Source organism: Nerophis lumbriciformis, linkage group LG29, assembly GCF_033978685.3.
Source record: "Nerophis lumbriciformis linkage group LG29, RoL_Nlum_v2.1, whole genome shotgun sequence".
In the NCBI taxonomy this organism is placed as follows: Eukaryota; Metazoa; Chordata; class Actinopteri; order Syngnathiformes; family Syngnathidae; genus Nerophis; species Nerophis lumbriciformis.
In genome coordinates, this window is record NC_084576.2 from 15,772,009 (window position 1) to 15,787,575 (window position 15,567).

Consider the following 15,567-nt stretch of genomic DNA (forward strand, 5'->3'; position numbering starts at 1 on the left):
TATCAGATATATCAGATTGTAGGTGGGGTTTTTTTTACCCTTCGTGTTCATATTTCGCTGTTTGTTGCATTTTGCTTGATTTTAAAATATGTCGATCAAGAGAGGGTTCGGGGGGTGACATTCATATGTTGTAAATCACACACTTTATTTTCATGTACCGTATTTTTCAGAGTATAAGTCGCACCGGAGTATAAGTCGCACCTGCCGAAAATGCATAATAAAGAAGGAAAAAAACATATAAGTCGCACTGGAGCCCGGCCAAACTATGAAAAAAACTGCGACTTATAGTCCGAAAAATACGGTACATTCTGGGTGTCTCATTCAGTAAAAAAAAAGGAAAATTCCATTCTGTTTCCATTTAACGTTTTTAGCATTCAATCAGACATTGTGAGGTTTTGTATTAGTGTTCCTAAAAATGGATATACCGAAACCAAGTCGCATTTTCTTCTCTATATTTGGCCCCCATGAGTCAAAATAATTGCCCAGGCCTGCTCTAACCTGTCGAATCCGTGTCAGAGGAAGCTGATAGAAACTGTTTTGAAAAGTGCGAGATGTAGAATATTGAGGTTAAACAGTTAACAAGTAAAAATATATCGGTATTATTTTAATGTTTATTTTTGTTTTATTATGATAACTATCCATCCATCCATCCATTTTCTACCGCTTGTCCCTTTTGGGGTCGCGGGCGATGCTGGAGCCTATCTCAGCTGCATTGCCAAATAATTTTTGTAATTTAAGAATTATTTTATTAATTTATTTTAATAACTAACTGTGATCATACTGCACATGCCTGGGCAACATCACACATCCCCACTATTTGAAAGTTAAGTTGAGCAGTGTTAGGCAATGAGCGGTCCGCTTGTTGCCTTTTTTATTTTATTTTTTACTTAGTTTTATTATTAATTTGTAATTATTTATTTATGTGCTTTGGATGGATTTATTAGTTTTTCATTTATTCATTTTTTTATTTTTTATTAAATTGTTTTTATTTTAATATATTGAAAAGTGATAAACTGCACAGGGCGGGGGTCGAGCCACACACTGTTTGAAAGTTCAGTTGAGCAGTGCTAGCCAATGAGCTAAAAGCCCTGAGCTGTCAAATCATTGCCTTTAAAAAAAAAAAAAAAAAAAGTTATTATTTTGTAATTGTTTATTGTTTTATTTCTTTTTTCATTAGTTTTCCTTACATTTATTTTTAATATACTGAACAGTGATTAACTGCACAGGATCGGGGATAAACCCTACACATCCCCACTGTTTGAAAGTTCGGTTGAGCAGTGCTAGTCAATTAGCTAAAAGTATTGGGCTGTCAACTCATTGTTTTTTTTCTTTTTCTTTTTCATTTTATTATTATTTTGTAATTATTTATTAATGTATATTTGTCATTTGTTTTTTATTTATTCTTTTTTCTTTCGTTTAAAAAAAAAAAAAGTATTTATATATATTTTTTATTTTAATATCTTGAACAGTGATTAACTGCTCAGGGTTCAACCCCACACATCCCCACTGTTTGAAAGTTCGGTTGCGCAGTGTTAGCCAATGAGCTAAAAGCCCTGGGGTGTCAACTCACTGGCCAGCGCAGCTCTTAAGGCAAACCCATGACTGGCTCGCCACATCGTTTTATGTGGCCCGTGAAAGCCCAGTACTAATATTTATCAATAAAGTACTTTATCTTTCTATTTCCATTTTGACAAAAAAACATATACTGCATGCAGTCAAATATTTCACATCTAAAAAACATTTTAAATTGTAGTATGTAATAATATAACAAATATAAAAAGTGTACAGTTGTTTCGTTTAGAGTAATATACCACCATAACACTTACTGTAAAAAATTCTGGTGACTGAGCTGACAGTTTTGTTCCTTAAAATCTTTTTTTTTTTTTTTTACACAGTATATGTAAAAAAAAAAAAAAAATCAAATCAAATGCAACTGTGCAACAACGTCTTGAGGCAAATCCTTATGAATATTCATATTTTATTCACTGTTACAAGCGGCCCTCTGAGCGAATGAATTGTCTAACAGGCGTGAAGTTAGGCAACATACTCTCATACGGCCACACTAACTGGTATTCCTTACTCATCGTGTCACCGTTTCTGCAATCAGCAGCGCGCACTCGGACAAGAATGAGGCAGAATATTGTGTTGGATCACACACACTACTATGTCATTTCAACCAGTAGGCGTGCACAAAAAAAATGAATTCACATCCGAATCGAGATTATTTTTCATCCTGATTCATAGTTTAAAAAAAAAAAAGTTTTAATTCTTAAGAATCAATTTTAAAAAAGACGTCTGTAGGTCATCTTCATGAGGACAGAAGACACTTTTTATTAACCTGTAAGTTATTGAGTTTGTTTATAATTATTTTCCCAAATAATCCATTGCGAAATGATATGAATCGAGAATCGATTCTGAATCAAATCCTCACCCCAGGAATCGGATCGGATCAAATTGTTAGGTACCCAAAGTTTTACCCCCCTATCAACCGGACTTGGGCACCATTTCCCAAGCTTACAGTCCCTTCTTGCTTTCGGCGCATCAAAGCCCCGCCCCTTAGCTGTTAGCTGAATGCTGATTGGTCCTTTGACTCTGTCCCAGAGTCGTACTCCAGTGGCTCTGAAAGTGGAAGCGGGAGTGGAGAAAGCGGCTCTGGATCAGAGAGTGAGGAGAGCGAAGAAGCTTCCGAGTCGGGGGAAGAAGAGGACGAAAAAGAGAAGAAGATGAAGAAGAAGAAGGATTTCAAGAAGCCGGTGCAAGAAAGCGAAAGGTTTGTTTTTCAAGTATTTCATCATCACCTCCGCTCATTTTGATGACATCATCGCTTCCTGCAGTGAGCAGAGCAGTGAGGAGGAAGAGAGGAAGCGTGCGAGGAAGAGTAAACAACGCAAGAGCGACTCCGAGTCGGAATCGGAAGACGAGGAGAGCGATTCTGAAAGCAGCCAATCGGAATCGGAGGACTCAGAGTCTGAGGTGGAGGTCAAAAAGAAGAAAAAGGTGCCAACTCAGCATTTTTCATTAAGTCCAATTGTGCTTTCCATGCACTTGGATCATGTCTGCTGGGATACATTGTGCTGATAAATCTTTGCTCTTCTTGCAGACGATGGAATCAAAAGCTCCTCCTAAGCCCGTCAAGAAAGACAACAAGAAAGAAAAGAAAGAAATGTCGCTGCTCGATCTTGACGATTGTGAGTTTTCTTTTTTTTTCACAAACATACATTACAGGCCAAAAGTTTGGACACACCTCCTCATTCAATGCGTTTTCTTTATTTTATTTTGTAGATTGTCACTGAAGGCATCAAAACTATGAGTGAACACATGTGGAGTTATGTACGAAACAAAACAAGGTGAAATAACTGAAAATATGTTTTATATTCTAGTTTCTTCAAAATAGCCACCCTTTGCTCTGATTGCCAAGAGTGTGCAAAGCCGTAATCAGAGCAAAGGGTGGCTATTTTGAAGAAACTAGAATATACATAAACATTATTTCAGTTATTTCACCTTTTTTTTTTGTTAAGTACATAACTCCACATGTGTTCATTCATAGTTTTGATGCCTTCAGTGACAATCTACAATGTAAATAGTAATTTCATTCATTTCATTTATCTCCTTCATTGATGTGCATTTTTGATCAATAGACAATTAAACTTTAGCAACAAAACACATTTACACACCTATGCTTGAGAAGGAACAGGATGAAGAAAATCTTATATTTCCTGCCCCCTTCAACATAAGTAGTTAATGGATATCCCAGATTCACAAGCATACAAACCAAACAAATACATCCAAATATAATGAAAACAAACAAAAAACACACAAAAAAAAACTACAAGTGCAAAACTTCATGAAGTACAAACCGAACAAAAAAAATAATATACACCTCACAGGATGATACAAAACAAATACAAAACCAGAGTTTTCTTCATGAAAATAAAGACAATGCATTGAATGAGAAGGTGTGTCCAAACTTTTGGCCTGTACTGTATGTTTATCAGATACACCCGTCATGGCGACAACTCGTAAGCGTGACTTTTTCCTTCTCAGTTGAACCTGCGCCTTCGCCTCAAGTGACGCCTGTCAACACGTTCCTGTCCAACAGCCTGGTGACCGACCTCGAGGGTTTGTCTTTGTCTGACAGCGTTCTCTCGCCTACGGTAAGCACACACGTTCACCAATTCATCACATTTCAGCCACCATCACTCCATTCTATGTGTCATACTTGATCATTTCGCGATATTGCCATATTTTTGCTGAAAGGATTTAGTAGAGAACATCGACGATAAAGTTCGCAACTTTTGGTCGCTGATAAAAAAAGCCTTGCCTGTACCGGAAGTAGCAGACGAGTAGCGTGACGTCACAGGTTGTGGAGCTCCTCACATCTGCACATTGTTTACAATCATGGCCACCAGCAGCGAGAGCGATTCGGACCGAGAAAGCGACGATTTCCCCATTAATTTGAGCGAGGATGAAAGATTTGTGGATGAGGAAAGTGAGAGTGAAGGACTAAAGGGCAGTGGGAACGATTCAGATTGGGAAGATGCCGTGAGGGGCGGGTGGGACCTGATATTCAGCTGGGAATGACTAAAACAGTAAATAAACACAAGACATGTATATATACACTATTAGCCACAACACAACCAGGCTTATATTTATTAATATGCCACAAATTAATCCCGCATAACAAACACCTCCCCCCTCCCGTCCATATAATCCGCCAATACAACTCAAACACCTGCACAACACACTCAATCCCACAGCCTAAAGTACTGTTCACCTCCCCAAAGTTCATACAGCATATACATTTCCCCAAAGTCCCCAAAGTTACGTACGTGACATGCACATAGCGGCACGCACGTACGGGCAAGCGATCAAATGTTTGGAAGCGTACTCACGGTACCGTGTCTGCGTATCCAACTCAAAGTCCTCCTGGTAAGAGTCTCTGTTGTCCCAGTTCTCCACAGGCCAATGGTAAAGATTGACTGTCATCTTTCGGGAATGTAAACAATGAAACACCGGCCGTGTTTGTGTTGCTGAAGTCGACCGCAATACACCGCTTCCCATCTACAGCTTTCTTCTTTGCTGTCTCCATTGTTCATTGAACAAATTGAAAAAGATTCACCAACACAGATGTCCAGAATACTGTGGAATTTTGCGATGAAAACAGACGACTTAATAGCTGGCCACCATGCTGTCTCAAAATGTCCGCTACAATCCGCGACGTCACACGCTGACATCATACCGAGACGTTTTCAGCAGGATATGTCGCGCAAAATTTAAAATTGCACTTTAGTAAGCTAACCCGGCCGTATTGGCATGTGTTGCAATGTTAAGATTTCATCATTGATATATAAACTATCAGACTGCGTGGTCGGTAGTAGTGGGTTTCAGTAGGCCTTTAAGTAGGGGTGTCCCAATACAACTTTTTCGCTTCCCTGACATTATCAATATCGGAGCCTCGAGTATTGGCCGATACCGATATAGATTTGATACAATATCAGCAGGAATCATACAGTACATACTTTTGATATTTTGTCGTGTGGACTGTTGGAAAAGGTATGGTCAAGTGAAATGAGTCAGACAGAGAACAATGGTAGTTTTTTCACCAAGTACCACCTAAGAAAACACTTGACTCTCCAAGTGCCACCATAATGACCAACATTAAAATACAGTAGCATAATAGGCCTAAATATTCATTAAAAACAAGGCAGAGGTTGTATTTATTATTTTGCCTACTGTAACATTACACACAGTTTGAAGAGTAACGCTGTGTTTGAATATTTATGTGAGTGATTCTTTGGCGTACCACCACAGTTTGAAAATCACTAACTTATTTATTATTAACCGTCTGGAATGGACGCGTGCTGTCTTTAAGTTGAAGTGTCGTGGTAATTTTGGTTGTTGAGACACCGAGTGGTCTCAATGATTAAGTTCAGCGCATGATGCAGTAAGTTGAATGATGTGGACACGTTTGTTACTAGATTGTTTATGTTGACAAATATGTTTAAGACTAATATTCTTCAATTAATGACACTTTTTAGGAATGTTTAGCTTGTGTGCTTAGCTGTTGTGTAGGGTTAGCTTCTTCCTTTCATTCGTTATTGACAGTTAAACATATTTATTAACATGATTTATTATTAAGTCAGTTGATATATTTAAGCACAACAAAATGTATTTTTAATCAGAGTCCCTTTTATGGTTGGTACTTATTTTTCCGAATCAGCCTGACCTAAGCCTAAGGTTTATGTGTTAAGTAATAATCATATTTGACAAAAGTTGTACACTTTAAGTAGTTTAGATATGATGATTTAATGCGATTAAAATGAAGCAGTATATATTTACTCTCCATTGAGTCAACACAGCAATTATTTTCCAAATAGCTGGCAACAAGAGTGAGTAGTAAGTAGGGGTGGGGAAAAATATCAATATGGCAATATATAAATACTGTTTTGTAACAATATCCATTTTTATTGTCTTCATATTGATTTTTTTAAGCCATGTTTGGCTGCATCTCTGCTTCAGTGATGATGAATTCCAATATCTCCTGTGACACTGAAGCAGAGCATGATCCCCTCCCTTGGGAAACATGCTAAAGAGCCCTAAAACACCTCCTAGATGACAATCAATACAATACTATACAAACTGTACACTGACTACTCTAATTGAACTGGTCAGCTACAGTGTCTTTATTCATTGAAGGAAGTACGTGACGTTTCCTCTCGCCGTTCCCTGGCCTTGCAGGCCACCTCGCCTTGCAGCGGCCAGAAGAGCTACGAGCTTCTGCACCGCATCACGGGCGAGGGACTGTCGGTGGAGTACTGCTTCAGCCGACAGCCGTTCGGCGCCGACGGCAACATGGTGGCGGTGCAGATGCAGTTCACCAACAGCGCCGCCGCCGACGCCAAGAACCTGCACATGGAGGACGTGAAGCTGCAGTCCGGGATGAGGGTCAAAGAGTTCCCGGAGATCGGCAAGTGACGAGTTTTTGCTTTTTCTATCCTTATCGTCACTGACTCCGCCCCTCCACTTCCCTTTTTATCCACAGAGCTGCTGCCTGCGGGCGAGTCGGCCACAGCCGTGATGGGCATCGACTTCTGCGACTCCACACAAGCGGCAAACTTCCAGCTGTGGTAAGACTTTGTTAGAATTTGGACGCCTGGTACTCTCAGCAGTTGAGTAACACACTTAAATATAATCAAAGGTCCCCTTGTCATGATCCCTTCAGTTTATTATGTTCCTGTATTTGGTGTTTCTTACTGTCCAGCGCTCTTTTTTTTGTTCCACTTTCTGTTTTGGCTTGTCTTGCAAGTATTGTTCTCACTGTTCCTAGTTTGGCAATTAGGAGATTCAGCTGTCATTGATTGCCAATCAGGAGGGTAGATACTGTTTGTGTTTTTGCTTCTTCCCTTGGAAGTTTGTCGGGAATCTGGTACCTTTTTTTTTTTTTGTTTGTTTTTTTTTTTTTGCATCGACCGAAGCCCTTTCGGTCCTACCGGGCACCGATTCACATAAAACTCAACGATGCTTTGTTACGGTACCTGGGTTGCACGTGACGTCACGCCAGGTTGCAGACTCCGTCGGCTCCTCACACTTTGGCACTTCGCGATCACTCCAGCAGCACTGAGAGCGGACTCAGCCAAACTACTATGTTGCAATTTTCAATACCAACAAAGAAATTTACTCAAAAAAATGCTCCGACATAAGTAAAGTAAGGCTTTAAAGTACCAATGATTGTCACACACACACACACACACACTAGGTGTGGTGAAATTTGTCCTCTGCATTTGACCTTGATCACCCCCTGGGAGGTGAGGGGAGCAGTGGGCAGCAGCGGTGCTGTGCCCGGGAATCATTTTTGGTGATTTAACCCCCAATTCCAACCCTTGATGCTGAGTGCCAAACAGGGAGGTAATGGGTCCCATTTTTATAGTCTTTGGTATGACTCGGCCGGGGTTTGAATTCACAGCCTACCGATCTCAGGGCGGACACTCTAACCACTAGGCCAGTGGTTCTCAAATGGGGGTATACTTGAAGGTATGCCAAGGGGTACGTGAGATTTTTTTTAAATATTCTAAAAATAGCAACAATTCAAAAATTCTTTATAAATATATTTATTGAATAATACTTCAACAAAATAAATGTTTAGAATTAAGTTCATGAATCCAGATGGATCTCTATTACAATCCCCAAAGAGGGCACTTTAAGTTGGTGATTACTTCTATGTGTAGAAATCTTTATTTATAATTGGGTCACTTGTTTATTTTTCAACAAGTTTTTAGTTATTTTTATTTCTTTTTTTCCCAATAGTTCAAGAAAGTCCACTACAAATGAGCAATATTTTGCACTGTTATACAATTTAATAAATCAGAAACTGATGACATAGTGCTGTATTTTACTTCTTTATCTCTTTTTTTCAACCAAAAATGCTTTGCTCTGATTAGGGGGTACTTGAATTACAAAAATATGTTCACAGGGGGTACATCACTGAAAAAAGGTTGAGGACCACTGCACTAGGCCACAGAGTAGGTACTTTTCCAAAAATGCGCTAGCTTGATGCTAATACACAGTCTTTGAAATGCTACTGATTAACATAAGCAATTTCCAAATTTGTTAATTAAACTACAACTAAGATGCACGTTACAATCAAACATTGTGTGCGTAATAAATACAATACTTACAGTATTAACACTTATAGGGCTCAGCAAAAAAAAAAAAAACACCATAAACTACACACAATTGCAACTTAATGTCATACTTGCAAATGAGACTCACAAATGTGACAATGAAACAATATATAACTGGATAGCAGTTATCACAATCAGCTCATTTTTAAATGTTGTAATAAAAAAATATATTTTATTATTAACGCACATTAAAGTACCGAAAATTGGTACCGTTGAGTACTGGTATTGATCCCCAGGTACCGGGAATTGGTACTGTATCGGTTCAAATGTGAACGGTACACATTTCTAAGGCTTTGCTAGACATCTTAAAATAAAGCCAATCAACTTTCCCTTATTCGGCTACAAACGTGGGAGCTTTACTATGATATACACAGACATTTTTAAAATAAAATATTATATGGGACCTTTAATTAGGGACCGCAATGTCCCTTTGGGACAGAGGACCCTATTGTATTTTGTGCGTTTTATTATTATTATTATTCCGCCGCCTCTTTGAGCTGTAATTTAACCCCCTTAAAATGCTTCAAAACTCACCATATTTGACACACACATCAGGACTAATCAAAAAACCAAACCCCAAAACTCAAAATTGCGCACTAGCGCCCCCTAGGAAGAAACCGATAAAACTGCTTGTAACTTCCGGTAGGAATGTCGTAGAGACATGAAACAAAAACCTCAATGTAGGTCTGACTTAGACCTAGATTTCATACATTGACATCCTTCAGCAAAAAATCAACAGGAAGTTGGCAATTCCCCCTTCAAAACAAAAGTTTACTAAAAAGTCACTTTTGCCTCTTTGAGCTGTAATTTGACCCCCTTAACATGCTTCAAAACTCAAACTGGACACACATCAGGACTGGCAAAAATTGCGATCTAATAAAAAAACCCAACCCCAAAACTCAAAATTGCACTCTAGCGCCCCCTAGGAAGAAAACACAGACACAACTGCTCCTAGGAAGAAAACTCAGACAAAACTGCCTGTAACTTCCAGTAGGAATGTCTTAGAGACATGAAACAAAAACCTCTATGTAGGTCTCACTTAGACCTACATTTCACTCATTGACAACCCCCAGCAAAAATCAACAGGAAGTTTGCAATTCCCCCTTCAAACCAAAAGTTTTGTAAAAACCGGTCACCTTTTTTCAAACATTATCTCTGAGCGCGTTTGTCGTGTCGGCTTCAAACTAGCACAGGAGAGAGATTGAACCCTTCTGATTAAAAGTTGACCAAAGAGTTTTAATTACTGCTCTGGTTTGGATTTTATGTGCCGTCAAAGTCAGTCTCGTCCATCGCTGCTTGCAGCTTTAATTAATATTGTTGTTCTCGGTGAAGCTAACATTGTTGTTTTCGGACTGTGGAGGAAGTAACGGTCTCCCACTCAGCCTCCTGTAACCAACTAAAGTGTGTGGGTCATGTGACACACTCTGACCTGCCTGCGTTATGTTACATTGAAACAAACCATGTTTGTGTTTTCGCAGCACTCACACCAGGAAGTTCTTTGTGTCCATCCAGCCGCCAGTCGGAGAGCTGATGAAACCCTTCTTCATGACGGAGAACGAGTTTAAAAAGGAGCAGGGTGAGTGTAACGACAACGAACAAAGTACAGTGGGACATCGATTTACCAAACAACTTTATTTGCAAACTTTTCGGTTTACGAACTTTTAGATTGGGACAAATGTGCGAAACCGTGTCTCGATGTACGAACGCGTCATTCATTTATTTTGTGCGCCGATGGACGTCTTAGGGCATTGCCATTTCTATGACATCACTTCCTGTGCGGTATAGTACACACCATTTTGGAGAGGCGGAGCCCCCTTCGTCACATCCTGGTAACGCAGTCCATTACTCGGTCCCCACGTCTCAGTGCTTCAGCGTGTGTTTCTTTTCTCGCCATTCCCCAAGTTTTGTTCATTTTGTTACTCAATATGGGTCCAAAAAAGCCAAAATCTAGCCTGGAAAGAAGGAGGGATTTGCTGTGGACTTAAACTTAGGGAGGAGAGGGAACCCACACACACGCTTTTCCTCCTCCCTGCGCCCTCCTCTCTGTCTGCCCTCCCGTCTCCGCTTCGTGACAGCACGTCTTCTGCCATTTGCGCACAGCAAGGTAATAACCATTTTACTTTAACTTTTTTTTGTAATTGTAGCAACATGGTTGTGAATGTTTTTAGAGCACAAAATGGCCCTTTGTGTGTGTGCGTTGACAGTTGAGCTTGCCGTAGTTGTATTATTTTTATAATGGATTATTGATCCATTACCCCTTTGTATGAGATATAGATATACCTGTATATACACACCGCAAAACCAGAGAAGTTGGCACGTTGTGTAATTCGTAAATAAAAATAGAATACAATGATTTGCAAATTCTTTTCAACCTATTTTCAATTGAATGAACTGCAAAGACAAGATATTTAATGTTCGAACTGAGAAACTTATTTTTTTTTGCAAATAATCATTAACTTAGAATTTAATAGCAGCAACACATTGCCAAAAAGTTGGCACAGGGGCATTTTTACCACTGTGTTACATGGCCTTTCCTTTTAACAACTCTCAGTTAACGTTTGGGAACTGAGGAGACCATTCTTGCTTGATGTGCAGCTTAAGTTGTTTAACAGTCCGGAATCTCCGTTGTGGTATTTTATGCTTCATATTACGCCACACATTGTCAATAGGAGACAGGTCTGGACTACAGGCAGGCCAGTCTAGTACCCGCACTCTTTTACTATGAAGCCACGCTGTTGTAACACGTGGCTTGGCATTGTCTTGCTGAAATAAGCGGGGGCGTCCATGATAACGTTGCTTGGATGGCAACATATGTTGCTCCAAAACCTGTATATACCTTTCAGCAATAATGGTGCCTTCACAGATGTGTAAGTTACCCATGCCTTGGGCACTAATACACCCCCATACCATCACACATGCTGGCTTTTGAACTTTGCACATATAGCAGTCCGGATGGTTCTTTTCCTCTTTGTTCCGGAGGACAAGACGTCCACAGTTTCCAAAAACAATTACACAAAAACACAGATTACTTTTTGACTTTGCATCAGTCCATCTTAGAGGAGCTTGGGCCCAGCGAAGCCGGCGGCGGTTCTGGGTGTTGATAAATGGCTTTCACTTTGCATAGTACAGTTTTAACTTGCACTTCCAGACGTAGCAACAAACTGTAGTTACTGACAGTGGTTTTCTGAAGTGTTCCTGAGACCATTTGGTGATATCCTTTACACACTGTTGCTTTTTGATGCAGTACCGCCTGAGGGATCGAAGGTCACGGGCATTCAATGTTGGTTTTCAGCCTTGCTGTTTACGTGCAGTGATTTCTCCAGATTCTCTGAACCTTTTTATGATATTACGGACCGTAGATGGTGAAATCCCTAAATTCCTTGCAATAGCTGGTTGAGAAATGTTGTTCTTAAACAATTTGCTCACGCATTTGTTCACAAAGTGGTGACCCTCGCCCCATCCTTCTTTGTATATGACTGAGCATTTCATGGAAGCTGCTTTTATACGCAATCATGGCACCCACCTATTCCCAATTAGCCTGTTCACCTGTGGAATGTTCCAAATAACTGTTTGATGAGCATTCCTCAACTTACTTAGTCTTTTTTGCCACTTGTGCCATCTTTTTTGAAACATGTTGCAGGCATCAAATTCCAAATGAGCTAATATTTGCAAAAAATAATGTTTTCCAGTTCGAACGTTAAGTATCTTGTCTTTGCAGTCTATTCAATTGAATATAAAAGGATTTGCAAATCATTGTATTCTGTTTTTATTTACCATTTACACAACGTGCCAACTTCACTAGTTTTAGGTTTTGTATATATGTATATACTTACCAGAGGTGTGGACTCGAGTCACGACTTGGACTCGAGTCAGACTCGAGTCATGAATTTGATGACTTTCGACTCGACTTGACAAAATGTAAAAAGACTTGCAACTCGACTTAGACTTTAACATCAATGACTTGTGACTTCACTTGGACTCGAGCCTTTTGAATTGACATGACTTAACATGACTTGCTACTTTCCCCAAAACCCAAAGATGAAAAAGTTATTCGGGAGCGCTCCGTATTTTTCATTGTGTACTTGTCTATCAGCGTTGCGTGTGTCAGCTGGTGTGCTCTCAGTACAACAGCCAATCAAATTAGATCTACTTTGTTTTCATCACACAGCATTCATCCAATCAAATTGCAGGACAACCAACGAAGAAGACATGTCCAAACCACACGCCAGTGAACAAAAAATGATACCTAAAATAATTTTGTTTGGGTATAAAAATTACGAGGTGGTCAACACAAAACGGTTTGCAGATGCAACACATGCGGTTCGAAAATTACTGATGGAGAGGCAACAACTTCCAACTTCGTCCGGCATTTCAAGTTGCACAAAGAACGGTAAGTTTTGAATGTAAGATAACGTTTATTGGCTAAGTAACGTGACTTTTATTTGCTGTGTAGTTAAATCAGTGAGGCTGTAAACTCACTGCTAACGTTATAACGTTATTGCAAACACGGGAATCTGTTGCAGTTCACTACCTTATTCATACTTTTTGTTCAGTGATTTTTTTTAAGCAGGGTTACGTTAGTCAATATATCACACGTAACGTTAGACGGCGGTCAGCAGCACCGCGTATTTTAGCCACCTAAAAAAAGACAAAAATAGTAAAATAAAGGTCAGTTAAAATGTATACTATATTATGAATATGTGTACCGTTTTAGCTAGCTTTCTGACATACTGTTGGTTGTTTACCTCAGTGGTCCCCAACCACCGGGCCACGGCCCGGTACTGGTCCGTGGATCGATTGGTATCGGGCCGCACAAGAAATAATTTTTTCTTTTTTTAATTAAATCAACATAAAAAACACAAGATACACTTACAAGTAGTGCACCAACCCAAAACAACTCTCTCCCCCCTTTTGTTCTGGGCATTGAACATGAAGACTCTTCCTTCACTGTTCCGAGTGGCCATGAGAGTCTTGGCAGTGCCTGCCTCCAGTGCTCCAGTGGAGCGAGTTTTCAGCCATGGTGGCATCATACTACGCCCCCATCGTGCACAAATGACTGACAGACTCTTGGCTAATTTGGTCTTTTGCAAATGCAATGCAGCATAGGGCCCTGACATATAAAAAGTACAACTTTTTTGTTATGTTCACGTATATGTCATGTTTTTTCAATGTTAACACTTTTGTACAAATAAGTACATTTGCACTTTATTTTTCAATGCGTTTGTTCTGTAAAGGAATGAGTTAATGTTTAAAATGACTGGTTAATAGTGCTATTATAAAGTGCAATGTCAGCACAATTTTCTTTCCTGCAATTTAAAATGCACTTGTTTTAATAAATAAATACAGCGTTTGAAAAGCATACACAATCTGTGTTAATATATTAGTCTGTGGTTAAAAGGACTTGAAAGGACTCGAAACTCAAAATGCAGGACTTAGGACTTGACTTGAGACTTTCCAGTCTTGACTTTGGACTTGACTCGGGGCTTGCCTGTCTTGACTCGGGACTTGACTCGGACTTGAGGGCAAAGACTTGAGACTTACTTGTGACTTGCAAAACAATGACTTGGTCCCACCTCTGATACTTACCCACCCCAATGTAGTGCCTTAAAAGTGTGCATTATTTTACTAAAATGGGGACTTTTGTCAAGGCTTGAACCAATTATTCATGTTTACAATGTTTCTTATGGGGAACTGATTCACTATACAAACTTTCCGATTTAAGAACCATGTTCAAGAACCAATTAAATTTGCAAATCGAGGTTCCACTGCATGTGTTATTGGACCGTTTAGTCCTCTGGCATGTTACACCCTGACTAACAAACAGTGTGTCAAACATGTGGTTCCTCCCCTCCGCACTGTCCCCCAATAGCGACGCTATTACAGCGTCTAGGTAAGTGGACTGCCATGTGTTCTACTTGTCGTTCCAACCCCAAATACCTTTATCTGCCACAACCTCGTACACTTCCCCACGCCCCATTTTAACCACAACCCTTCCCTACACGCCCTTCAAACCTAAACCCACATCAGCACAAGTTGCTTGAAAGTGCACATATCATTTATTTACCTGCGCATTATTTATCATTTATTATTCTACCATGAATTGATTAACGTGGACCCCGACTTAAACAAGTTGAAAAACTTATTCGGGTGTTACCATTCAGTGGTCAATTGTACGGAATATGTACTGTACTGTGCAATCTACTACTAAAAGTTTCAATCAATCCAGGTACTACAATCGCATCATTATGGATCTACGTGCGCGTATTAAAATGCCTGTGAACTAAAGTAAAAGCTTTTGCGCTGAGGATTTTGTCAGAGAGAGAATCCTCTCCTCCCTTCCTCAATATTAGACATATTATTTATCCAGCAATTCCATTTTTGAGCTGCTGGATGACTTCAGGGCTGATTTGGAGCCAGCAGACACCTAAACTAATCCATAATGGCAAAGCAAGGCAAGTGTATTTATAGATCACAATTTGTACACAAGGCAATCCAAAGTGCTGTACAGACAATCACAAGAAGGCAAAACCAAAAATAAAATAATCATAATTCTAATTAAACACACAAACTATTATAATTCAAATTAAAATCAAAGAGTGTAGACAAAATACTTTCAGTTGTCATATGCACTATTAAATAAAATTGTTTTAACCTGGATTTCAACATTGCCAGTGTTGAGGCCTGTCTCACATCTTCAGGAATACTATTCCAGATTGTAGTAAACGCATGTTTGGTCCTAGCTCCGGGCACCAGCAGGAGACCACTTCTTCAGGTTCCTCAGAGGCCATATGGTTCTAAAATGTCAGAGACCACGAAAAGACTTGCACACTGTCTTAAAAGTCTATTCTCTGAGCAACAGGAAGCCAGTGCAGTGACTGAGACCATG

The 15,567-nt window shown here is 39.6% G+C and overlaps 1 protein-coding gene across 14 annotated transcripts in view; it reads left to right on the plus strand.

Annotated features, from left to right (window-relative positions):
- ap3b2 (adaptor related protein complex 3 subunit beta 2) overlaps positions 1-15,567 on the plus strand; it is a 62,856-nt gene that overhangs the window by 42,293 nt on the left and 4,996 nt on the right. For 8 of the 14 annotated variants that reach the window (XM_072911865.1, XM_072911867.1, XM_072911868.1 and 5 more), the window contains 8 exons: positions 2,602-2,770; positions 2,835-2,997; positions 3,101-3,188; positions 4,045-4,154; positions 6,739-6,967; positions 7,043-7,127; positions 10,160-10,257; positions 14,551-14,571. In XM_072911865.1, coding sequence (XP_072767966.1) covers positions 2,602-2,770; positions 2,835-2,997; positions 3,101-3,188; positions 4,045-4,154; positions 6,739-6,967; positions 7,043-7,127; positions 10,160-10,257; positions 14,551-14,571 — 963 coding nt within the window. The remainder of the gene's footprint in view (positions 1-2,601; positions 2,771-2,834; positions 2,998-3,100; positions 3,189-4,044; positions 4,155-6,738; positions 6,968-7,042; positions 7,128-10,159; positions 10,258-14,550; positions 14,572-15,567) is intronic. The other 6 variants (XM_072911866.1, XM_072911869.1, XM_061924921.2 and 3 more) reach the window with 1 other exon arrangement.